The 27196-nt window shown below is 40.8% G+C and overlaps 1 protein-coding gene across 1 annotated transcript in view; it reads right to left on the bottom strand.

Annotated features, from left to right (window-relative positions):
- Positions 1-27196, bottom strand: part of nrxn2b (neurexin 2b) — a 493790-nt gene that overhangs the window by 442716 nt on the left and 23878 nt on the right. Inside the window, exon 2 of the mRNA XM_026352346.1 lies at positions 15563-15583. Within this exon, the coding sequence (XP_026208131.1) occupies positions 15563-15583 (21 nt within the window). The remainder of the gene's footprint in view (positions 1-15562; positions 15584-27196) is intronic.

Here is a 27196-nt window from a genome sequence, read left to right as displayed (position 1 = left end):
ATGGTGATCAAAAAGTATATCATTATTAAATGTTGGTCAACATGGGCTTTTTAATACTTAACATGTTTCTCTTGAGCTAAATCTAATATGACGCTACTAATCTTAAAGCAGATTGTAAGTTGAATGAGTTGAGCATAAGTTTTTTGGTTTGTTTCAACTAAAACATGTTGTCTAAGATAACTGCAATATTAAAAAGAACTAAGAGAAGTTTAGATTATTTGCAAAGAGGAGCATAAGCATTCAAACACTGTCATTGCGTACTAGTGATTTACCTAGTGTTAAATAAACAGCAGTGTGAAATGAAAACCAAATTCTACACTAGCTGTGAGTGGACTCCTTCCTGCTTCCTTTAAAACTAGGATGGATGCAACAGGGGACGAGGATCAATATGAATGTGTTGGAATAATAGCTGAATGTTGAGTTGTAGCCACTATTTCCAGGCTAATTAATTAGAGCAACAGCTCCCACCACCATATATGTGTGATGCCAGCCCACACATGGCTTGAAAACACAAGCAGCTGGTAGAAAAAAAGTTCAGACAGGGCAGCAGACATTTTTGCCTTGGCATTAAAACTCCACCTGTCGCTTTATTCCCCTTGTTTTTTTCCTTACTTCCTGCTGGAGCAAGACTACGCATTAAAAGTGCTCTTAGTTTTATCCATGCTGCTCAACAGACAGTGGCAAATCCGTGAAAATGGCTGCGAACGTCAGACGGACAGCCATGTTTTAGATGGCTCAGAGCATATTCTAGTCCTCACATAATCTCTCTCATGCTGATAGGCAATAAAATGAGTTAAAGCTAATTTTACGAATCTCTCCTGTGAGTGCGAACGTAGAGCTAAAGACTGACAAATTGGTGGGTTAGAGCAACTGAAAATTCACATGCATAGAGGACTGTCCTGCTGCCATCAAATCTCTAAATGTCCCTGAAATCAAACGCTATTACCATCTCCACAGGGTTTACAGCTTAGGAGAGCTCCGAGAATCAATTTACTGTCAACCTGAAGAGATGTCCATAGTAAGGAAACCTTTTCCAGGACTTGGTTTCAGTGGCTGATGGGCAGGGGGGGGGGTCGCATTTCTAACCATCCACCATTCCAAACATTGAAAATAGAGAAGAAAAAGTCAACTGTGATCATTCACTGTATCCGCACGTCAGGCTGCTGGAAATGAAAACAGGTTGGTGAGATGAATGCCCAAAGGCGAAAGGCCCAGAGTGGGCATGTGTCTGCCTGTCATACATTGGTTGGACCTGCATCAGTCAGTGCTGCACGTGCCCACTAAAGAGAGGCCGGCATTGACAGAGGCATGAGACAAGAGCACGCCGAAGAAGAGCACCAGTGTGTGGTAGGGTTGTAAACTTGTGCAAAAAAGAAAAGTCTCCAAAACATTCCCCTTTTTTTATCAGCAGTGCTACAGACTCTTTGATGTTTTGCACCGTTAGCAAAGTTTTTTATTAAATTGCTGAGATCAGCACTCATTTTAGGGGTTACATCATCACAATAATGGAGTGTTTTTGGTTAAGTAAAAAGGAGACCATGAGAACTGAATGAAATGAGAAAGTTTTACCTAAAAAGAGAATCTAAAATATGCCACAGTGCACTCAATCCAGTTTCCAAAGCTAACTTCATCTGGAAAAGTTCTACGATATATGCCCCAAGTTGATAATGATAATGAGTTCATGAGTATCTGTGCTAATCTGAGCAGATTTAGTTTCAGCCAACAGTTAAGAAACCTACTCAAGCTGTAAATATAGGCACAAAAACAGTCTTTGTCTGTAGTTTCCACCTTTCCACCTTCTAAATGACTGTCCCAGCCCTCCGCCCATCATCACGTACTTCACACACTGATCACACAGCCATTTGTGACCTATTCATTGACAAGCGCTCTCAAAAATCTCCGGTGAACCCTACAACTTCCTGCAGCTTAACAGCAACCAAAGAAAAAGCTGTTCATTAGCATATCAAACACACCCCACAATGGAATGAAACCAAACCCCATACATGGCAAGACAGCAGATCAGGTCATTAACTTCAAATATCTTCCACTCATTACAAGTAATAAATTCAGTTTTGATCAAAACATCATCTCTAGCCATGAACGATTCCAGCAAAGACAGCATGCCATACGCAAACTCAGAGCACTGTCTGTTGCCTCCCACCTTTTACAAAAAGATACTACATTCATCCTCCTATATTATTCCACCTGCTCCTTTATCATGCAATTTAACCCCAACACAGCATCACACACTTTGCCTCCTAAATGATCTGCCTCCCTACAGCCAATCTCTCTGACATAAATGTCAGATTGCATCTATAATCTACAGGACTTTTTTGTTTTTATTCAAAACAGCTCACTTTGACAGGGGTTTTATGAATTTGGCCACGGGAGTATTTAAAACAAACTGCCACACCGACACTGTTGCACAACTCTATATACTGTAAGTGTTAGCTGGGATTAAAGTTTGTATTGAGCCATATTTTTTCTGTCCACACCTGAACCCAATCCAAACCTGATGCAGTTGAGTTTGTATTGTTTTTCTTCCAGGTGAAACATGGCCAGCAATTCATTTGAATTTTATTAGCTCCTAGACTAAAGAAGATAGATATAGATTTAATTCATATTTTATTTCTATTACATATAGGATGGTGTCAGATACTATCAGTCTTAATATGACAGTCTGCTCTGCTGACCTCATTTGTGGCTCCACACTCTTTTTAATGTGGTGCTGCCCTGCAGAAATGTGAGCTAGCTCATAAAAATCCAAATGTTACAGAGTGACTCTGAAACAGAGCCTAACACAGCTCTGTGCAGCCATGATCTGCCCCTATGTCAGGTCTGAGTGTGAGCAGAGTGCAAAGCAGACACTCGTTCTGTTATTATGCCACATCATGAATAAGATCAAATGACAGCATGCCAGGTTCTTCGTTGATAAGTTTATTCTGGTCCTGTTGTCCTGGAGATGTGATGGAGGCATTAGCTGACAGATCGGAGGCAGACTGAACAAGCTAAATAATAAAAACGACAGGAAGTCACTCATGCTATTACCTAATAAGAGTTCTCTTTATCATAGAATAAAAAAAACATAGAGGGGAAAAAACTTTTTCTGTGCTTGCATAAACATAACCATTATCTGGGTAAATAATTATTCACAGTATGTGTGAGTGCTGATTACAGCTTCCCCCTGTTGTGTGTAATGGGAGGTAGACGTTCACTCATCAAATATGGATGAAATGGATGTTGGTGCTTTCTATCATGGCACTTAATCATGGCCTTGCTCGGTACGCAGGTAAACACTGGCTCTGGAGTCTGTGAAGACGGTTGAGGCATATCAGGATGTGGAGACAGAAACTTAGACCAAAAGTTCTGATTTCTGCTCATGCATAATGCTGTTAGCGGGCGCCACAGTGGTGAACAAGCTGACCTCAGAGGACAGCTGTGTGCACTTGTCTTCACGCAGTGCAGCACTGTGCGCAATGACACCCACAGGTCTACAAATCCCTTACTTTGCAATATGTTTATCACCCTGTCATAGATTTTCTCTCAAGCTGAATGATGAGCCGGAGTCAGCTGCAAACAGGCGCATGCCCAATTACTGCAGGAGTTTAGCATGCAGGACTCATCAACCCACAGAGTACAGACAAACAAAAAAAAAAAAAATCCACTATCACCAAAGCAACTAACCCCTTGATCCGCACTTGATCTTCATTTGTCTTCAAAAGGCAGGATCAGTGTCAGGCTAAGGTCAGAAAGCAAATGCAAGGGGCCTATAGAGAGAAGGGATGAGCTTTAGTCCTGAACCACAAGATAAGATCAAGTTCAGGCAGAGGACAAATTGGAGAGTAGAAGGGAATACAGGAAATGAGGGCTATATTCAATCACAAGAAAACATGGAAGGAAAACTGCCTGTGTCTGGCTCACGGATCAGATATAAGTGGCTAGAGTACAGGAGACAAACTCACACAGCTCATCCATCGCCTCAATACTATCCTCCATCTTCGAGCCAACCATCAAGACAACACAACCCAGACACATATTAAATTAAAAACCCATCGTGCGAGACTAAACAAATGTGTTTGAGTTATTCGAAAACATACAGTAAATGTGTAGCTTGTTCCTGAGTAACCACAAAGTTTCTCTTTCATTTGCTGTTTTGAATGCATCCACAAAAAGCAGTCTGGAGTAGCTAATTACGATGCAGAAATAGCTAATGCTTGCTGAACGCAGTGGTGTTTATTTTAAAAAGCCATTACGTAAGGTAATGAATATGCGTAGACTCTGGGGGCCAGCGCCTCAGCAAGCTTAGTGTTTACTCTGCTCTAAAAGGGTGCTGCTTAAATTTGGGTTCATTATAAAGCTGCTGTGTGTTCAGGGGAAAAGTGGGTGATAGTAATTCAAGGATTTCTGATGTATAGACTGATTTGTAGCATTGATTCACAGAGGATGAGCAGACTGCTGGTGAGAATTGTTCATTTTCATTTCTGACTGAAGGGACTGAAGCGTTGTTTACCTGAGAGGAGAAACCACCAGCAGGACAGGACCACGTGAAGGTCAGCTTTATCAGACTGGGCGTGTGCGAATTTGTGAATATCATGCTTCAAAATACATTTTGGCGTGTCGCGATGAGAAGTCTATGACAGTAACAGAGACAAAAGTGTCTGATGGTGATGGTGACACCAAGCAGGTACCCGGTGAAAAGGTTAGGGTTAAAAAAAAAAAAAGAAATGGATGTAGAAGTGTGTGGTGGCTGGAGCCGGGGCTTTGTATGGCTGCCACGTCCACTTCTCTGACAACTAATTTGCCCTAACATTTCAGCAAAAAGGTCAGACAACCCTTTGCTCCAGTTTATGAATAGTGTATGGAGACTGGGGCTGACGGAAAGGAGCAACAGCGAACCAGGCAGGTAGAAGGTCTCTTCATTGACTTAGCTTAGCCAGAGAGGGGGGGGGGGGTTCTGCTCTTGTCAGTGTCCAGATGGGAGCTGCTCTGGATCCTCTAAATCAGGACTGGAGTACTGACATTATCTTATTCAACAAGACCACTTGCTTAAGGCGTTGAATGCAGCTGGTGCTCTCTAGTGCCAGAACATTTTTACAATCAAACCCACTGGCGGTGATAAAAAAAAAATATTAAAAAAAAAAAGGAACCACTCAAACACACAAAAAAAGAAAGTATTGTAATACTTTCTCTCTGCACGCTGTAGCAATACCCCTAGGCAGTTTACGGTTATGCCTTTGGTCCTCTAGGATGTAAGTAAATACACCTTCACTCACTGCTCTATATTACAGTCAAAGGGAAATAGGACTCCAGTACATTGAGAAACTTCCACTTGAAGTTAGGACAGAGGAGGAAGCGCACGTCCAGTTTAAGAGGCAGTGCCTGGTGTCAATTCAAACCTACACAGGAGGACAACAGGGATACGGACAGGACAGAGGCACGCAAAAACAGGATAACCCTAACTGCTACAGATGAAGACAAACTATACTGACTGAGATAGAAAAAAGTCCAAAACCAGACCCTCTCTCCGACTCAAGGTAGCAGAGTTGCAAGGAAAGTCAAACTGAACCAAGAAATAATATGTTTAACATGATCTTAGGTGCAACTGTGCGACAACAAGTCCTTTGAGAAGGAGAAAACACTCAGGCACAAACAGTCTCACATTTATGGGGCAGTAGAGACTGCACATTAAGCTAAAGGATTCATGTTCTAGGATTCCCCCCCACATCACACCTTTAACTGTCTCCCTCCACTAGTCAGAGCATGATTGCAAGGCTTGAAAGTTACTGTGCTTCGTGGCCGCTCAGATCATGGTCCACATAAAAACACCCAATTCCCTGGATGCTTTCTGTCCAGATGGGCCAAGCCAGCGACACTTGTTCAATTAAAGGCATCCGGGGAAACCTAACCACTTTATTATCTGCAAGCTGGCCCCACATTGATCAGCCTGTCTGGGACCACTCACAAGGCTGTGTGACAGCTTAATCTGGGTCCTGCTCGCGAACACTGTTGTTCACACATGCACACGTGTGCACCCACACACAGATTCACGTATTCAGTCAAATACGGAGTGTTGTGGATATACTTTACTGATCCCATTCAAGAACAAGCGTGCTTATTTGTCTGCTTCAGGTCAGCAAAAGAAAGAATGAAGAGATTTGGAGGTATTAGACCAGTTTGATTCACTGCCCACTGACTGCTTATATACATTTTAAAGGAGCAATTTGGAGTTCAAGCCTAGTGAACACCTGTAGCACTGATAATGACTTCACCACCGACTGGGACCTCAGTAATAAGATTTATGCCAGTTATCAACAAAAACAGACCAATTATAGCCTTGTGGCAGCGCTGCTGTATAAGATTGCATTCGTTTGTACAGGTGTACCTAATAAAGTGGCCGGAGAGTGGTACATCCTTGGCTGATGTGCATGAATGCAAATGTGAGAAACATTTAGTAACAGTTTATGTATGAAAATCACAACTAGATCAAGGTTAATGCACTGACAGTCAACAGCGCTGACATTGGGGCTGTCCCAGTGGAGCCCACCCTGATCCCCTAAACACACGCGTGCACACAGACACACACACACACACACACAGGACAGAAAAACAACGCTTTGCAGATGACACCGGTTTAGATGACAAAATGAAACCTTGGCCCAACTGAACATTCATTAACAGTGAATCCTAGTGAAGTATCTAGGCCATGTCTCCTTCGACTGAAGCAGCCTGCTGGTTTGACACCTCGGCTCTTGAGATTTCCCGCTAACTCCTCCTCTGCCTTGCTCCATCCGTTGTCTCTTGTTGTCTGTGTCTGTCTGTTTCTTTCTCTTTGCTCTCTTTCCCTTTGCCCCAGCGTTTCTGCCTCACCCTCTCCAAATGATCAAGCCAGGCCGGTTCGGGAGCACTGAAGGTCTGTGGCTTTAAAGCTCTTTCCCCTCTTGCCCTCTGAGTATCGGAGAGGCGACAGATAAATAAATAAGAACTGTTGGGAGCGAGGATTTGTGGCAGCTGCTGAACAAATTTATGGTGTTTCTGATAACAACTCATCATAGCGGTTAGGCCACGCTGACAGCGGAGAGAAAAGAAAGAGGAGGGTAAGCCCCGTCCACAGGGACAGCTGAAATATTTATTTTTCAAAGAGTCTGCTTTGCTTAACAGAAATTAATGTGTAACTGCACACAGAAGGGCACAAAAAGCCCCATTTTATATAAGAACACAGAGTTGAGCTAAACTCACGAATGACAGGGTGAAGGTACAAACTCAACCTTGAGTGAGTTCACAAGAAAAGACCGGTGAGATGAGTCAGAGAGCAGCCAGTCTTAAACAGTAATCTGTCTTAAACAGTTTAACATACGTTACGTCATCACCTGGCTATGATGAAGTATTGTTTTGTAGGACAGTTTGCTGAAGAGAATTCAGGATGGAGTGATTTTTAAGAAATTCCCTTTAGCAAATGTTTCCACAACACTTGCCTCTATGTGTGCTGTGATGCAAAAGTACTGTTACATTTACTTTTAGTTATTTGGCAGATGCTTTTATCCAAAGCAACTTACAAGTGAGGTACAAAGCAAGCAAATATTTAAGCCAAGGAGCCAAACTTTAAAGTAAAGTGCTCTAGAAAGAGCCGTTTTCAGAATGTAAAATCTGAAACATCTCTTGTCAAGGGGTTAGCCATTTCTATTTATAACAGCTAATACAGCTGATTTCAAACAGGACAAGAAAATACTTGTAATTAGTGTTTAATTATTAATTATGCAACAGTCTGGCCACAGATGGCAAATAGTGGCTTTCAGACTGGTGAATAGAAACCGTTTGTCATTTACCAAGGTGTCATGGTGCAAATAATAATGGGGATGATAATGAGCTTTTGTTTAACTCTGAAATCCTGACTGATTTGTGTAAGTGATTTAGAAAGTTGGTTAAAAACCTGCAAACTCTTTGACAGGTTAGATGTCTGCGTTGCAGGATGGCAATTCTATCCTATAGAAAAAGCTGATGTATAAATGGAAAATGAGGGACTCTGGTGACAGAAGGTTGCAACAGACCCAAAGCATATTGTATCCATGAGATCAACCCCAAACATGATCCCTGCACATCTAACTTGTAGCATGGTCTCTCTTCCCCTGTTCGCCTTTAAGAAATGCTTCATCCTCTTAAACGTACTCCTCCCTACTCTCCACAGTCTTTCACCTTTTTAGCTCTCTTAAGGGCAAAAGTGCTTTATGAATAACCTTTAATTTGATTTGAAATCCATGTTTATGTAGAGGGTCTACAGGGAAGGACTGAGATAGATTTAGTATGATGTCTGACTTTCTGAGCATTTGTCATTTTACAGCTCTACACACTAAATAAATATTTAAAAAGACTATGTTCTGAGCATAGAATAACACCTGTAACCAGAAAAGTCTTGGAAAATAAAATAGCTACCTCTGTGACACTCCCCAACAAACAGGTTGTGATAATGTATATGTTAAATGAAGTGATAAAAAATTATTTTATTATTCTCCTGCTCATCCAGACGACGGTGAAAGGTCATTATTGCTAAAGGACATTTCAACAGCTCCGCTCAAGTGTTGATAAAAGGCTTGAACTTGGGTTAAAGGCATTGTTTGAAAGACTTCACATCACTGCACAAATTTCTAGGGCAGCAACAAATACTGTTTTACAGTGGAAAAGACTGCAGTTAAATGCCATAAATGTGTCCATCAAAGCCTTGTCATCATGGCGGCCAAGATCATGTACCTTCCTTTCTATAAAGACGGAGAACACACAAACTGATTGGTGTTTAAAGTTTAAGGTCAAATGCACGCTACATTTGTTTTTAAAGGTAACAGAATGTCACTTGAAAAGCCAGAGGTGGTGTGTTGGAAAGCACAAAAACAAAAAAGAATCAAGTCAGCAACAGGAAAGAGAAGGTGCACGAAAAAAATAAATAAAATAAAAAAAAAACAGCAAGCAAGATGGTGACTGCAAAAAGAAAAAAGAGAAAAACACATTATCCAATAAGCCCTAACTGACTTTCTAACAATATCTAATGAATATAAAAGTATAAGGAGGCAGATCATCAGTGGAAAAAATAACCAAAGTGTTACATGTATGAAACAGAGGGAGGAATGAGAACAGCTCTATTTCCCTTCTCTTATTGGTCACAGTCATTCATCTCTCCAGCCTATTGATCTCAATGTTACCTTTTTTTCCCTCCATGTCACCGGCAGCCTTTATACATAATTGTAGGGCTGCTAAATGAATGCTGGACAATAAATAAAAGCTTGGACCCAAACATGCATCAGAATGAACAACTGTTTGCTTTGCAGCCAGAATAAAAGTGCAGTATGGTATTATACATCAGAGGGGTTGGGCTTTAGGTCAGCGCAAGGGGAACACACACAGCAGTGTCACACACGTGCACATACATACAATGCACCTCGGCCTTCTGAGGAACACGTTTTCCCATTTTACATAAATAAATAAAGCACACAGCTACGTCAAAGAAAAATGTGGCTTCCCTCAACCTTTTGGCCAAATAGCCAGATGTAAGTGAGAGCCAGTGTGAGGTGCTTTTATTTTCCTCCTCGTCCCTCGCTGTCAGTTGAGGGACGAGGAGGAGATGGACTTTTCACCAGGCTCTGTCCAAATGCAATCTCTCACAGTGTCACCTGGGCAGCATGGATTCTTAGCTTTGCAGTCAGTGGCATTTCACGGCATAATTGAATTCAGAAAATGCTGCAGGTTCACAACAGAGTGTTGTAGCACCAGGAAATAAAGGCGGGTTTTTGTTGAGAGAGGGGCGGAAAAAAAATTAAGGAGTGACTTCTGACTTGTGCAATGCACAAATCTGGCTATGAAAGTGACAGTGGGTGTCAGGTGGAAAATAGGAATGTGTCAGCCTCTACATATATCCCAGCATGACAGTCTCGCTCTCTCTCTATCACTCACACATACACGCGCTCACACAGCATATATGTGTGCTGTGCCTTCGGATACTTCTTCATAAGAAAGGGGTAAAAAAGGGGCAACAGACAAGAGCTGAGAAAATTGTTTCAAATAAATTAGCGTTTTGAGCCCATTGTAATTTTATTTCTTTCATTTGTATGTTTATTTGGACTTCAGCCAGTCTCTTTAACAATGTTACTGAGACATCTGAGGAGCTCAGGTAATAATTGGATTACCCACCTTAACCTGTTCATCTAATCTGTCCCCAACAGGGCTTCACATGCACAATGGCACCACTGCACTGCTCTGGTGGGTTAATCACATATTTTCTACATTAGTTACTATGACTGCTTCTAACAGTGTCAAACATTAAAAGCTCCCAAAAGAACATGGTCATATCTTTGTTAAGGTCTTAAAATTGATGTTAAATTGGGAGTTTTGAGATATTGCTGTTGACTATGCCCAAATATGTCAGTGATCTAATTATATTCCATAGCTGTACAAAGTGGAGTACAATAAAAAAACAAACAAACCTCTGTCTGCCTCCATCTTTTCATCTTCTGATCTACTCTATATAGTTTCAGTAACACTAGAAATGTGAATTTCACAGCTTCCTATGGAAGTGTCTCTCCATTAAGCCTCTCAGCTACAAGTATAGGTGGTAGAAGAGGGAGGAAGGTGATCAAGAAGCTGAAAAAATGTGATAAGGAAGGGAGGACGAGATGTCAAGAGTGGCAAGAAAACAAAACAACAGGAGACTGATAAAAGAGGGATAAAGCTAAAGATGGGTGTAGCGATAAGGGGTGAGGAAGAGCAACAAAACAGGCAGTGTGTAATGTGTGTGATGAAGGTATTAATTAATAAAACAAGAATTGGGGAAGAATTTAAGAAGTTAAAACCAGTAATGTTGGTGTGTGGGTAAAAAGCACAACATAAAGGCTGCTGCAACCTTGCGACTATAAGTGCTCGTCTTAGAAAGATCAAATGACAAAACAAACAAACAAACAAACAAAATAATACATGACTACGGCTTTAAATAATATGTTTAAGTACCAAGAAGAGACATAAGTAAAGTGTATGAAGCCATTGTGTTTTACAGCAAGTGCTAAATCGAACAAAGACAAATCTCCAGCACGGCAGCAGAATCTGGCACATGTGACGCTTTTCTTCACACACATACAAACACCACACAACTACCAAAGCTCCAGGACACGCATTGTCCAATCCATTTCTCTCTCCATCATAGCAAACAACATTGCCTGAGGGCACGCGTGTTGACACTGAAGCATCTGGAGTTGCTCACAAGTGGACGCCCACTCCATCCCCTTAGACTCTGTTATCTCCAAGCAGAAAAAAATAGAAAGGGAGAGAAAAGAGTGCGAGCCGTGTGGGGTGAAATTAATGTCTTGTGAGAACAGGCATGGCTGGACTTTGGCTCCTCTACGACCGGAGGAGGCTTAATCTCCCTGCAACATCTGGCGGAGCCCGGGCAGGCAGAGGGAACATCAAGGCATCCTACTGTCCAAAGGCTCTTGAGCAATTTCAGAGATGAAGAAAGGAGCCATTCAGTTCCGTTCCACCCTCTCTACCCTTCCGGTGAGGTTACTGTGAGCATGTGTGTGTGTGTGCTTTTGTTTCTTTGCAGTCTATTCTTTTGAAGTGCTTGTGAGTGAAAAGCTAGCCAGCAATCTTCCACAATCGATCGCTTTGTTTGAACATGCCAAATCTCCTGAGCAGTCAATGAAAAATGCACAGGTACGTTTTATTGATCAGGAAAAAAAATGGACAAGTAGCGTTATGCAATGCAGTTACATAAATAAATGCCGTTCTCGGTTTCTCTTGCTGTGAACCATTTTTTATCAAGATCAAAACAGTTTATCGCCCAGGTGGTCGGCCTTTTTAGCCAGCGCAATTCAACATAACAGCAGCAGTTCGAATTTGAATAAGGATAATGTACAAGCACCATTTGTTCCAGAAACAAACACAATCTAGGTTAATACCACAATGACATCAGTACATTTAATATTTGCTCTCCACTCTGTGTTGTTCTCCTTCTGTCGCCGTGCTGCACGCACAGTCAGAGAACATGAACAAGTTTTTGTCTATGATTTTGTTTTATTTCTCCTGAGCAAATAAGAACAAAATCCATAATCTGGTTTGGATGATCCAAAGCAATCTCGTATAACTACAGGCCCCGCTCAAATCTACTGTATAATCCTGTAGCTGTGGCCAACATCAAACTCCATTTTGTTTTACACTGAGGCAAAAATGTTTATTGCTCTCCCCCCAGGAGTGAGATTAAATTGGAGGTCTATGTGGCTCAGAGAGAAAAGATCATTAGCCTTGATCAGATTGATTAAGATCAGCATGAGCAGCTCAGAACATCCCTCACCCAAACAAAGCACCAGGTCACTAAATCTATCAGCTAGTCTCAGAGGCCTGGCCACACTGGCCAGGATTAGACTTGATCTGTTACTGTCCAACTGTAATATGAGTCGTTTTTCTCTCAGCTGCGTTCATGGTCACAGTCTGACCATCAGTGAGAGGAAACTTAAAGGATGACTATCCTTCACCATCTCAGTGAATAGTCGGAGTTTTTACTGCCTTTGATGGGTCACTGCTTCACTGGTTCTTTCTTTTTTATTTTGTAACCAGTTATTAAACCAGGATACGTCATCTAAACACAGACATCCTTAGTTACACATCTACATACATTCAAACCTGAAATACCATCTTTGCCATTCCAGTCTTTCATTGGGAACCAGTCTTAACATACTAACACAGTGGATCAGTAAGATGGTCACAGCTTTCCACTATGCAGCCTGGTTTCACACTGTACTATGACATTAAAGTTGATGGTCATACTATATATATAATCTTATCACTAATAATAAATCACTAAGAGAAATGTAACTGACCAGAGCATCTCACCTGTGGAACACTGTCACACTCAGCACTGGGCACCACTGGCACTAGTGCAGCAATATTACCCATCTCCAGCCTCTGATAAAGTAATTAAAATCAGTGGCTTGGGACAACTTTAATTGACAATGAAAAAATGTGTAAACGTTTAAACAACCATCATAAAATGCACTGTTGAATCAATTTTACACATCAGGCTGGCGTACTGTAAAGTGAATGTGTGTGTGAACGATATGTATGCACCACGCTTTCTATGCAATTAGAGAGTATGGTCGACATCTTATCCTGTTGCAACCCTACTTTGCACAAGGACATCCAGTTGGCAGTAACCACTGTCTTCATCCTATAGTGTTTCTTTATTAGCCTCTGCAGGAACAACACCAGGCAATGAGGTAAATCTATGCTTACATAATGAGACTATACATCACACATGCAATCATCCAGGGAGAAAACATGCCTGGCTATCAGAACGCAGGTGGCAGCGCGTGTCTGGTTCACCGGCAGAAACAGGTCACTCTCACGGGCGCATCATCAATCGAGGTCCTACAGTGTAAGCACGAGGGCCACTGGCCACCTTCAAGGGGCAACGGCCTCCCAGGGGGTTTCAGTGTGTCTCCGCATCATCAATCTCGACCAACCTTTGAACACATGGTCACTGACACTAATTAGACCAAATACGGTGACACGGAAATCCTAAAAATAGAGGGGAAAGGAGCTCTCTGGTATCAGAGACAATAAGCCATTAAATAAATCTATTGGGCTGTCTTGGATACACAACAAACTGGGAACTAGGAACACATCGTCTTGTTTTTAATTAAATTACATGACTATAGAGAGCACAAATTAATTGAGGTGTTAGCATTTACACTCTAAGTACATCTTCAACCTTTGTTAAAGTAACTCTTCTCACACTGGAATATGATTTCTGTGTCAAACATTTACGAAATTCTTTAAATACCCAAAGGCATCCTTCACATTAGAATTATGATGTTGCTGGAGAAAACACCTCCTGCACAAAGGAAGCAGTTCCTTTAATAAGAACCTTAACCTTCAACACGTGCCCTTGCTCAGTGCAAATAAATACCTGCAGTACATTAACTGAGTAACAAAACTGCTGAGCTTACAGTGCTGGTCATGGTGACATCGCCTTGACCTATGCAAATACAAACAGCACTCCATAATATTTGCTACTTTGGTACAGTATTATTACAGTACAGTAGTAACTTCTTCTGGTCCTCAGGGTGCCTTGGGAGTTACGTACTTTCCCTTGTGTTAGTCACAGAGTAGAATCACCCGCTCTTCATCGCCCCCCTCTGCTCTCCCGCACGCTTTCTTTCCCTCTCACACACACACACACACACACACACACACACACACACACACACTAAGTTTTCTTGCCCCTTACCTCACTCTCCATCAGTCTGCAGGGGCTACTCTGTCAAACAGTGTTGCCAGGATTTGTGGAACTGCCACCATTTACTGCTGTTCCTAAACCTTCCCTCTGACATTTTCCCATCAATGCCTTCAACAGTACTGACATGGGACTTGGCTCCAAGGGCTCTCTCACACTCACACACCCACACACACACATATATAGAGGTGCAGTCATTACAAGTCACTTGCATTTCTGATGTAGGAACTAACTGGAAATGTCAACTTCAAGCTGTACTATACATATTCTACATGTCAACTAAGAACCAGAATTCCAACAGAGTTTACTGACACTATGACTTATGCGTCTCCATTTCCTTTATGCCACAAAATAAACAACTCGTGCTTGGTATGAAGATTGAGAAATAACTGCAGTGTGAAAGTTTTCAGCATTAAACCTGGAGCAAGAGGGTCTGTCATAATGATTTCCCCTGCTGGTTTAGGTCGTGTGATAGGTAATCCATCACCTAAACCTCAGCAAGGAGGAAATACAATGCAGAAGGATGCAAACACACACACACGCACGCGCACACACACACACACACACCCAGAGGCCAAATACCCGGTTCAAAATAACTGTTTCTGTCAATCTGAGTGTCTGATTTGACTCACAAACAGACTCAGTCAACCAGCAGTTGAACCTACAGTATTTCTGATCAGTGCAAAGTGGAGACAGGCAATAGCCTGCAGACAGACAAGCTAATGCTGATCTATCCATAAAGTCTGCTATATCCAGCACCGGCTTAGTGCCTGGCCCAAGGGCTAATGAGGCCCCCTCAGGGGCCCCGACTGGCAGCCTTCCTTCACCTTGGTTGAAAATAGGAGAGAGGAAAAATAGGAAGACAGCATTTCAAAATAACTATGTCCCATCTTCCTGTCTTTAAGAAAACATTGTTAACTGATGCACTGGCTCAAGACTGCGAAGACTTGACATTTGTCCATGTGTTGAGCATTTTAAATGTGGGAGTGAATTATATAGCTTGTATCTAGATATAAGAGAGATAAACCACAGACAAACCAAAATCAAATTAAAAGAGACAAGATAAAATAAACAAGAGGTTAAACAGAGGTATTTTTGTTTGGACATCCTTTGCTTTTGTCTTATTAAGAAACTGTAATTTAGGCCCCCTGGAAGTCTCTTATAACCGCAGTCCAAAGTGACAATGCCCCTCCCTGGAGGGAGGGCACAGAGCATTATCAAGCAGCTGGCATCAGCATCCATGACAGCATTAAGGGAAGCCGTGAGAGGGCCTGAGGAGTAAAGCATTAGTCTTACCTTCAACGACATACTCTTCTGCTTCAGGGGAGGGGTCCGAAGGGGAAGCATGGAAAAAAAAAGAGAAGAGAGAGAATTTTCATTTTTACACATTTTCTTCCTCAGTCAAAATCTACACAAAATAAAATCAGAATCATCACCATGATCAAAGCCGCTTGAAGCTTGAGATCTGCACTTTGAAAGAACTGTTCAATAGGAATGAAGGGGACCCGTCAACCAGCACACTGCCACCAAGCTACCTCTCATAGAGGATTCTCAACTGAGAGACTCTCACACACTTCCCTGTGACTAATGATACTGTACACTGAGCAGGAGTCAAAGAGATCAGGCTCCAGCAGGATGCCTTATTAATACAAATAAAAATAAATCACTGTACAGCAGCAGAGGCCAATTTGTAGTGCTAGAAAATAAAATTGCAGCTGTCCGCCGCTCTAGAAGCCACATGTAGGAAGACAACGCACTAAACCAAGAATGTAAAACAGCCTCTAGCTTGGCTGGGCATCCCTGTGGAGAACTTGGTATTTTGATCTGCTCTTGAGGCTGCTGGGCATGGGTCTTCATGGGATGCTGTATTAAGCTGTAGCAAGCTCAGTAACATTTCAGTGTGACTTGCCGCTGCACTGGTTCAAAGTGTTGATGCTGAATGTATGCAAGCACGTCATATTGATAGAATGTGGTGAAGTTACAGGTAAGTTAAGCCACAGGGATAAAATTGTATCATTCTCTGGAGACAAAGCATTTGTTCCTGTAACTATCAAGACAATGGGGCTAAGCATGGTCTCTCTATGCAACCTTGCTTCCTGAACAGACCTGAACCTAGATCAATGAGTCAAGGTCATAGTGAACTACATAAGCAGTGAGGGTTACCGTCACGCTTTAAGACTGAACATCTCTGAAGTCCAGAGAGTTTGCATTGAAACAACATAAAGGAGACCCGGTGGTGTGATTCAAAAGCCATCATGAATGACAGAGCATTTGCCAAGCTGAGGCATGGGGACTGTGTTTGTCTGATGTAAAGTAGACGCTGTTTATCTAGTCACTGGCCAAGACTCTGCCTTCCCTCTCGTCTCATCTCTGATCACAGTCCATCTTCCTTTCTTTCATTGTGCTCCCTCATATCTTACTCTCTCTGCTTCCTCCAAGCGGGAGCAAACCATGTTTGAAGCACACTAGAGGTTGTTTATATTATCACAGGCCATGTGTCTGCTTTCTCCCTCCACTCATCTCCCAACAAAGTCTCTCATCCTGTCTTTCTTTGTGGCCCTCTGTTGAAACTCATTTCATTTTCAGTGGCATAGACCATTGGCTCACATGCCATGAAACGTCTGGAGAAGCAGAAAATGCCACTAGTGACGCTAAAATCGGTTGGATAATGGGAGTGCGTGCCTCTTTGAGTTCATTCATTAATGGAAATATTAAACTCTTACACATTTTCAAATGAAAAGTACAAAAAAAAAAGAAAATGATGAGTCCAATTTCGAGACACGAACCAGATAAAAAACAACTTCAAGCACCAACTCAAATGAAAAGCATGGTTCAATAAGTAATCTACAATTTGTCAAACAATTCTGTTCAGGCTCAAACTTTTCAGCACTTTTTGACCCTTTCACATGAGGCACAGAAGGATATATCGTCTCTGTAAAGAACATTAGGAGCAATGTTGAAAAGCACTAATTGTCAAACCCATGCCATTTTAAGTTTGACTGATGTGTGATTTTAGTCAGACACTTGTGGGATAATCCCATTCTGTCGAAGCTCGTCTCTTTTATCCTACTGATAAGTTTCCACTAGTCTTCACCACCAGGTGCTTTATCCCAGAGTCGTTTTTCCAATGAGGAAAAACAGGAGCCTGAGGCTGTGAGCTCCACCGAGATCCTCGTCTTTTCAGTGTACCTTTGTTATTAATAAGGGAACACAGAGAACGTTTTTTCAGAGGAAAAGTATCTGTGTCTCTAAGTTAGCGTGCGATACCTGTAGCAACAAACAAAAAGAAGGCAAAATCGATCAAGATGACGGTCACAGGGAATAAAAGGAGAAATCCGACGTGGGCTGCGATAAAAATAAATAAATAAATACCAAAGTAAATTCAGAATCACATGAAAGCGGGGAAGATTTCTTCACCAATGAATCCCTGAGGGTTTTGGAGGCAAATGAGAGACTTTCCAGACCTAATCCTTACCAAGCTAACTAAAGGATTTACTGAGGGCAGAAAAGCATGCCTGCATTGCAAAACAACCTCCTCTCTATCACTAGCATCCTATTTCTTTGCATATGAAGTAAGTTACACAATTACATTTTTACTTGGATACAAAAAAAGCAATAAGGCGCCTATAGTAATACTTTAAGGTGCAACACTAGCTGTAAATATACAGTGTGAAAACAACTGTGGTCTTCAAAAATATATTATTAAATTGCATGAGATATAGTTGCACAAAGAATTCTGAGGTGGACAGTCACTTATTCTCAGTTAATGTGATATGCGGGCATCTGATCTTAACCAGTGTGCATCCCGAGAACAATCAGCTTTTTAAGAAACAATCATCTATAATTTTCACAATAATCTACTCATTATAGATAAATGGCTAAAGCTCAGCAGCGAGTCTTCTCAGAGGGAGATCCAGCTCGGTGTCAGAGGCAGAAACAAAAATACCGTTTGAATCTCACACTTAGAAACAGCTGGAGAACAATGTTTTAACGACGTTTTACAACATTTTAACAAACCTCTGTGCAAAAGCGACATAGACTGTAGAGTATGTTTGGATTTTTTAAGACAACTTTGATAGCATAACTAAACAACATCAGGAGTAACATTGTTTTTGAATTACATTATAGGCAGCTAAGGAAATGGATTTTTCCCATTGTTGGCGCTTTCTTCCGTGTTGCTCAGAGCGGATTTGTTGGGTTTTACTATGTAATTCTCTAAGGTCTTGACCTGACTCTTATAAGCTCCTTGAGATAATTTTTGTTGTGATTTGGCACAACGTAAATAAAATTGAATTGAATCTTGAGGGTAGCTGTGCTACTGTTTAAGGTTTATTGTTAGACTCGGCATCACATTTACAGTAACATTTACAGTAACAACATTAAAGCCCTCCAACTCCCTGTCTTGGTATTTTATTTCATTATATGATCAAAGGTCATAGATGATGCAATCCATCACTGTGAAACTTGAAGCGACAGAAAAAGTTGAGAAGCTTGACAATGAGACGTTCATAATGTGAAGATACTTTATATGAAATGTCTGTGTCTTGCTTTGGAGTTTGCCTTTTATTCTAAACTTCAAATGCAAACCATGGCTGTACGTGGTTCCTGTCTGATGAGTCACTCTAGCTGCAATGGAAAGAGGTAGAAAGTCTATTATTTGGTCCGACAGAGTGTCACTCAGGGAACTCAAAAGGCAAAAGGGACGAGAAAAAGCCCTTTCTAGCCAAGGCTATTTGGTACGACTTCAGAGAGCCACAGAGAAAATAAAACGACAAAATTAGTGAATAAAAGAGAGAGAGAGTGAGAGAACAAGCAGGGAGGAGGATGTGTGTACATGGGCTCCTTACACCCCCCCATCCCTCCCTCTTCTATTTAGAGGCAAGCTTTGTCCTGAACTCTCCCACATTGTCAGAAACTTTCTCCATGACTGACAAGTTAATCCGCAAGACACAGCCTTTGCAGATTTAATGCCAAATCTTGACAGTGAGACACAAAACGTCCACCCAACAAATGTGCAAATGTGGTAGATGCTTTCTAATCCTGATAAAGTAAAAAAAAATAAATAAATAAACAAATTCACTGATTTATCTAGCAGCCCCACAACACATACAGTGTTCCCCACATAGTGCCGGATGTCAGAAGGGAGAATTGGGGTCAGATAGAAAGGATTAGAGATATGCTATGTTAAAAGTGTAAGGGTTTTGTTCACTCAACAGTAAAAGCTGCTTTCCATCTTAGGTGTGATGTGCTGTACTAAAGCCACCTGCTCCCGCCCTTCCTGGGATGCCCCGGGGGGGACCTCTCTCGGTGGCTGCTCCTGCTTCTCATGGTGGGTTGGGCGTGGTCAGGTCACACGCACGCATCACAAGCATGAATCACCACTGTGGTGGCTGCTGTCACGTTGCCGCACATGATAGTGGAATGTGGGATATTTGCTCATGCTTCAAGTGGCTGGTATGTATTGAATGCCTTCACTGTGCTGTGCTAACTGTTACTATTATCTCTGCTATCACTATTGTTACTATCATTAATAATCTTATAAGTGGTTGTTGTTCTTATGATGATTGTGTATTTAAATAATTACTTTTTGTTGTTATTGCTGGTTCTACGTTTTCTTTCTCGAGGTGTCTCTTTGTCCCTCTCCATCTCCCCCCTCCCTCCCTTCTTTCTATAATAAATAAATAAATAAATGTCCTTACTAGACAGATGGCTATGTTATTTATCATTATAATTTTATTCAAACTAATTCTAATTATTGAAATGATCTGCAAAATGAGAGGACATTTTAAACCAACATATAAATCTGCTGAGGTTCCACTCCTGTCTGTCACTATTCAACAATGCGTCAGACAAAATCTACATATTAAAAACAGGAAACAATGCTGAAGAGCATCAGAGAACACAGTTAACCTGTAATGCCACTAAATAAACAGGTAGGTACATCCTACCCCAATGCCCCAGCAGCAGACGTGCTTTTTACTGGTTTTATGTCCACACAAGTTGTGTGTTGCACTGTACTTGTTGTTAGAATAGCTGCTGGAAAAACCAGCTCAGCTGGAACAGATGTCCAAGAAACACACAAATCCAGTTGCACTGATTATCAGACGAGTATTTAAATACACATGTAACTCAGTATAAACAGTGAGGGGCACCATTCAGTGATACTACATCACTACAGTACACTGCCAGTTACGCTGCATGTGCTAACACTTGTGTTGTGAGCTAATATTGACATTCATGAAAACCAATGCAATTAGGCCTAACATATCCTAAAACCAAATATTTCTGACCTGATTACCAGGATATAAAGAAACAATTAGCTTAGTTTTAATTAAATTATTTAGGTTATATTATTTTCTATCTAAATATTTAGTGTTGTGTTACTTTTGTGTTTTATAAATCTAGTAAAATAGCTGAGAAAGAAGCAAGTGATGTTTTTGGTCCAATTCGTTTGATAATTTCATACTAGCTGGATAGGTGCAAACTTGTTAGTAATTTTTTCAAATCAAATTTGGTTGTAAGCTGTGAGCCAAGAAACAAGTGATTACTTTTGATTGCAGATCTGATTTTTTTTACTGCTCAGCCGAGGTGGAGTTATGCACTGTGGGTGGTTTTTAGATAAGTTTCTAATAAAAACTACCATACACATACACATTTAGACTTAACAAATAGAGACAGGTGTAACCTCGCACAGTGCTGACTCATAAAGCAAAAGGTGGTTCAGACGGGGGCACTGAAAGGTAATAACATGAGAAATGAATGGGGAGGAGCGCCTCCCCTGCCAATGTCATGACAGCACTGCAAGGACAGGATAAAGACAGTAGTTGACACAGACAGTGTCAGGGCCTTTGAACAAGGTCAGAACGGAAATGAACGGAGAAATAGACAGGATGAAACTGATGAGATGCTCAACAAAAGCAGAAATAGACTTTGCAAATGATCTTCATTGAAAATTAAGTTACCTTTAATGTGTAGTTTATTAATTCAATGTAAATCTAGCCAATTTACAATAGTAAAAGCAAAAGTGATTGGGTTGTTTGAAAAAAATACCAAAACAGACACGAATGAGATCTCAAAGGATCCAACTGGAGAAGAGCAGAAATACAGTGTGCTGATGCCTGAAGAGGTACAGGCATGAAAGAACTGACTCTGAACTGCGCGACGCAGCAATAACTGGTTTTGTGAGGTTAAACATAGCTTAAAATGTTGTTCCACTTACCAAAGGCAACCTAAATAAAAAGAAATTGATGTTACAATAAAGTCTATAAGGTTACTGGATTTAAATAGATACGTTCTACTCCAAACCATTTTCTTCTGACACACTAAAAAACACTAAAATAAGGCACAATAAAATGTTTTGAGAAAAACAAGACAGACTACACGGAATGACGACTTCATGTTTTCTGCAATTGATTATCTGGGGTACTATCTATTTTGAAGCCAGTGGAACTTGTTTTTCACCACCGATAGCTGACATCAAGTGTTTTTTCTTATAAAGAACTGAACCCTGACATCTATCTACTGTAGCTCTGCAGGCTGTGTGCAGACACAAGCTAACCACTGGACCAAAATTACAGTCATTATCCTTCAAAAATGAAATGCTTTGCATCTCCAGTATGTGGTATGGAGATGTTAAAAACACAGTTAGAAAGCTAACAACACTAAACAATACGAATATTTTGAGTTGGAAAAATTGGCAAGTACTTCATAATGGACATATTTACTTTGTGTGTGCAGCCTTTGAATGAGCATCAAGTGTTTTTGGTGGCATGGCTGCTTTCCTGTCCATTAGGGCCCTCCAGCCTTGCGGACTTAATGACATTTGATTTTCAACTCTGCTAATTTTTCACTACATTTAACCTTGATTTTAAACTCCATTGAAGTTTGTATTAATCTCATTCTCGACTCACTGCAATTAAATTCTCAAGTAATGACTAGTGCTCAGTTAACTAACACGTTCATTTAGCAGCGGAGGAGAAGCAGTTTTGATCTATTCAAGATTTCAAATTGCAGAGAAGTAAACCACCATCTCTCGTGTCACCGGTGACCGCGGGATGACCTGGAATCCATTATACTCTTATCTTTAAGAGGCTTGTTAGTTATTGTTGGAAAGCACATTCATTATGGATCATTAGTCCATGATGTTAGAAGCATTCATGGCATAATGATGGAGGCTAGCGAATTTTTTGGAGGGATGGTGACATCATCCAGTCAAACGTGATACAAAGCATACAAAGAATTTGAGTTCTGACAGGTTTCCTGAAACACTGTCCTGCACGTGACTTAATCAAGCTAAGCATGGTGGATGGTCACGTAACGGCACTACACCACCTCAAAACTGAGACTGTGGATTGATTCGGAGGTTGTCTTGAGATTTAATAAACTGAAGAGGAAAATTCCCAGTGACCATGGACAGCCAGAATCAATTGTATTAATTCATGAATTAATACAAACTGCTTTACTGCGTGTGCTTTAAACATTAATCCTTAATGCCAATTCAAACACATCAGTTGTTTGGGAGTGTTCGATTGAAACTGTGTTTTCACATTTTAAGCATTTCTAGAATACAGATTGTGATGTTGCTTAAGAGACTAATGCAGTTCTGAAGCATATGTTCACAGGGCAGTAACACCAACAATATGCTTTGCACTGCTGCAAAATAATAAATCCCCCACCTGTTTGTGCCTGTCCTTTCACCTGTGCACACTGTGCTTGCCACCAGAATACAGAGACAGGCGAAGCGAATGTCAAGGTCAGTTAATGGTCGGAGCGCTGCACTCGTCATTATAATAAAGAGTTTATTCGAGGCCTCTGATTGTAACAATCAGCAAACTCAAGCCTCTGCCTGCCTCTTGATGCCACACATGTTTTAAGGTCTTATTTTTGGACAAATTGTCTTATTGTTCACAACCTGGCCTCGTGCGCACCTATGTTTCTACATAACCCAATGCCTTTTGACACCAGGCAATGCTACAGGTTGGATATGCAGGTGTAAACAGGAAACAGCTGAACATATTAAGTTGCATCCAGTGATGAATAAGTGAACCACACATTCCAAACAAAACGTGTCTTGTGGCTGTCTGGTATTCTGGTCTATTAAGGTTGCTGTCAGTGGGGTATTTCTGCCTCCTCTACAGTACAATGAGCATCTCCCTGTATGACTCCTCAACACTGATGTAAAATGGCAGCTCTAGTAAGCTCTGGCAAGCCCTTGCTCTTTGATTATAAGGAGCTGAAACCAAAACCTGACATTTACTGCTGGTGTTTCAGATTGCTGAAATTCTTTCTGCAATTAAAGTGCACTCTAGCGCTGTTGGAAGTATCTCAGCGTGGCATCATGTCATTTGTATTTGGACATTTATCTGTGGAAATGGGACAAATACATGACCAAACAATAGATATGTAAGCAGGCTGTTATTTCACTGTGATTTTAATTTGGACATGGGCAATCTGGAAGGACAAATGTTAAAAACAAATTAAATGATAACAAAATTACAGATGACATTTATTTTTTCCCTGATTTCAGACATGTTCCCTACATCTAGACAAACCTTACTTCTTTGAAAATTTGAAATGAGTTCTTGTACTCTGACTAATCCCCGTTCAAAGTGACCTGAAAGAGATTTGTTTCCATTGCTCATGGATTCTCTGATTATGATCATAAACTCATCAAGTGACATGAAGAGATCATGTTTCTTTGTTCCCCACTATCAAATCCTCTGTTGGATTATTTCTCCGAATGAATAAAACAAAGGTTAGACGATTATACAAATGTACAAACATACAGTACAAGGCTATGTTCTGAAGAGATGTTTTTTAAACAGCATTTAATCTACATTATTATCTTTCATTCTGAAGGCACTGCATGTTTGCCGCGGTGGCCTCTTTGTGAGCGTTGTGCATGTAAACATGAATAAAAAAGGAAGACATTAGTGTACACAGGTATCAATCAAAATAAATTGCAGTACAACAGATACATGAAAACCAAAGTTATTTGTGGTAACAAATCAAACTGTGTGCCTCCAAGCAAACTGTTTCAAAGCACAGAAGGCAGTACCGGGCAAACAGAGGCCGTTTGCTTCTGCAGACGGTGACAACAGGCCTGTAATGAAGCCTGGGTTTACAAGACAAGTATTGAGTGCAAAACTGGTCTAAAAGGAACGTCTGATAAAGGGATGACATTCGCTGTTCAAGACACCCTGCCAGCATAATCTGTCACCACCTATTTGAAACCACTTTCTGAGCCATCATCAGTGATTAGACTTTAAGTGTAAGTGTGGCTGCCACCACTTGGAGATTTTGTTTTTAGGTTTTGTTCTTGCTGTGAGACTGTATAGTGTAAACGCAATTGCTCTCATTTAATGTCAGAGCATTACAGTGATATTGCAACCTCTATGCTCAGCATGTCAAGTCTCAACCCCTATGACAAAGACAGCCTGTCTTTGTCATGGGGTGCTGCTACCGGTGCTGGGGTGCCAGATTTGGCTCTCACCGGGGTTTCCAGTGCTAATAATACATACACTTGATGATGATGTTGTGAAGAGGTTATTTGGGTAAACAAGTTCACTGGGATGACAAATATAGTTAGGTTAAGACAGATGAAAGCTGTTTTATTGTGATCTAACATTGCATTGATGTAGGTGGAAGTTTTTATTATTAACAAAAAGGTGGAAATGCATTCCTACAAACACACTTAGAGAATGAACTAAAATGAAAGAAAAGCTTCCACTAGAAACTGAAACTCTCTCTACATTAAACTCTGTGTTAATAACTTTGTCATGGGGAACATGTGTTGGTCATACTGCTTTTTCTAATATTGCTGCAGGAGGGTCAGAGGAATTACGCAGGATGGGAGGAGGTGGTCTGACAGTTTATCGATGATAGAAGCACATTAGTATCGACAGCAAGAACTCACTGGGGAAAGCAAATCTTATCTTTGCAAAACTAGGAAGATGGGGGAGTCGGGAGTGAGGGGGAGATAATGGAAAAGAGAAGAGCGGGAGAGAGGAGGGAGAGGGAGCACAGAGTTGGAAGATATGAGATGCAAGAAATCTTGGCTGAGAGCTTATCTCTTTGGTAAAATAGGAAACAGGATGAGAGTGAAGGCTGTTGTTTAAGGGTGGGGCACTGAATAGAAAGCTACACAACAGGCCAACCTGGTAGTGTGCATAACTGGCCTACTCTGAAGAACAAATGTGGACAGCTACTGATGTCAAGATGAGACACTTCCAACACAGCTGTAATTGTGTTTCCATTGACAGTAGCTGGGAATTACTTTGATAACTTCGGTAACTTATGTGGATAAAAGTGCTGGTGTTTGTCATTAGAACCTGTCTTTCCTTTGACAAATACTAACTCAAACGTCCGGTCTCTTCAGCTACACATCTGATTGAAGAGCGACTGTTTTCTCTCTAAACACGGATGGCCTGCACTCTGTAACGTCCCTAAATGCAATGTGCCAGAACAGCGGGGTCTGAGATGTCTCCAACAAGCTGATAGCTCTCAGGTTCAGAACCATTACAAACCTATTTTATATCACACAAAAATGCCCAAATACATCCTTCAGAAACATTTTCACAATTTACATGTTATTATCAAACTGAATTTGAATTGATTTTGAATTAATGAAAATAATAATAAATAATAATAATGAATAATAATGAAAATATTTGAATATTCAAACTAAGATCATATGATCATGAAGCAATGCAACTCAATGTCAGCAAAGGTTATTACTGAATTATTTTACAGCCTTAAATGTCAGACATTTAAATTACACTCAAAACCTATGTAAACAAGTAAAACATGACTTAAGATAAATGTTACATTTAGCATATGTTGTGTGAATCAAAAGATTAGACCTGGTTTAAGTGTGGAAAATAAAGATGTATTCATCCTTTCTGCTCTGATATGCAACACCTGTAGATGTAAACAGCTCTACATGGTTAAAATTATGGAATGACTGTAGCAGGCAGCTGAACTGAAAAACAACAAAATGAGTGAAAAAGGCATTTTAAGGGGATACCGTATTTTGCCAGTGAGCTTCACTTTGGGAAACACTAGGTATCTCTTATCTCTTCTTCAAAATGTTCTCTTTATGCACTAGAAGAAACAGAAAGTTGTTTGAATGGGGGAACTAACACTCAAAGTAGCGTTTGAAAAGTGTTTTGCATTTAAAATGTATATCGGCTGTCAGCAGAACACTTCAGAAAAAAAAAAAGGAAGACACAGGATGAGATAATTCACTTTGAATTTCAGTCTCAGTGGAGAACATGTTAGAATTTGTTGGGAAGACTGGCAGCAAAATCCAAAGGACAAAAAAAAAAAAACACCAACAGCATCCAAGATTGAAGGGGGATGAACAGAGCAAAACAAACAAACTGAGAACAAAAAAGAAATGGAAGGACAATAAAAAGGAAGAACACTGGGGTGGGATTGACAAATCTCTTAATCTCTCTCTCGCGCTCTCTGGCTCTGTTTGTTTTGTGATGGTTTTGGCCTCAAGTCGCCTGTCGATCCCCTCGTAAATTGCCTGCGTCGATCCAGCCTTACAAGCTTCCATATACTCCCCTAGTCCCTGTTAAAATGGTCGCGCCAATAAAAGCCCATTCAACTGTAATGAATTGAGAGAGAAGCTAAAAGACTAAAGGGCCTGATTTGGTGACAATTGTTGATGATCTTTGATTGAGTTAGGATTGAGCTAGTCCTACAACATAGTTGCTATTGTTGGGGATTTCTAGGAGGAAAAAGGAACAGACTGCCAGTTCCTATTCCTTCTCATCCCATCGCTGAAATACACTCTAGACAATGCACAGTATGAAGGGAAACACGTCACTCAGGAGACACTGTAACTAAATCTATGGGCATATGGCGTACTCACAGATACTCATTGTGCATGAGCAGGATTCTGGCATCTGCCTGCAGATGCTA

This window comes from Anabas testudineus, chromosome 18, assembly GCF_900324465.2.
Source record: "Anabas testudineus chromosome 18, fAnaTes1.2, whole genome shotgun sequence".
NCBI lineage: Eukaryota > Metazoa > Chordata > Actinopteri > Anabantiformes > Anabantidae > Anabas > Anabas testudineus.
This window is presented reverse-complemented; position numbering and strand designations above follow the sequence as displayed.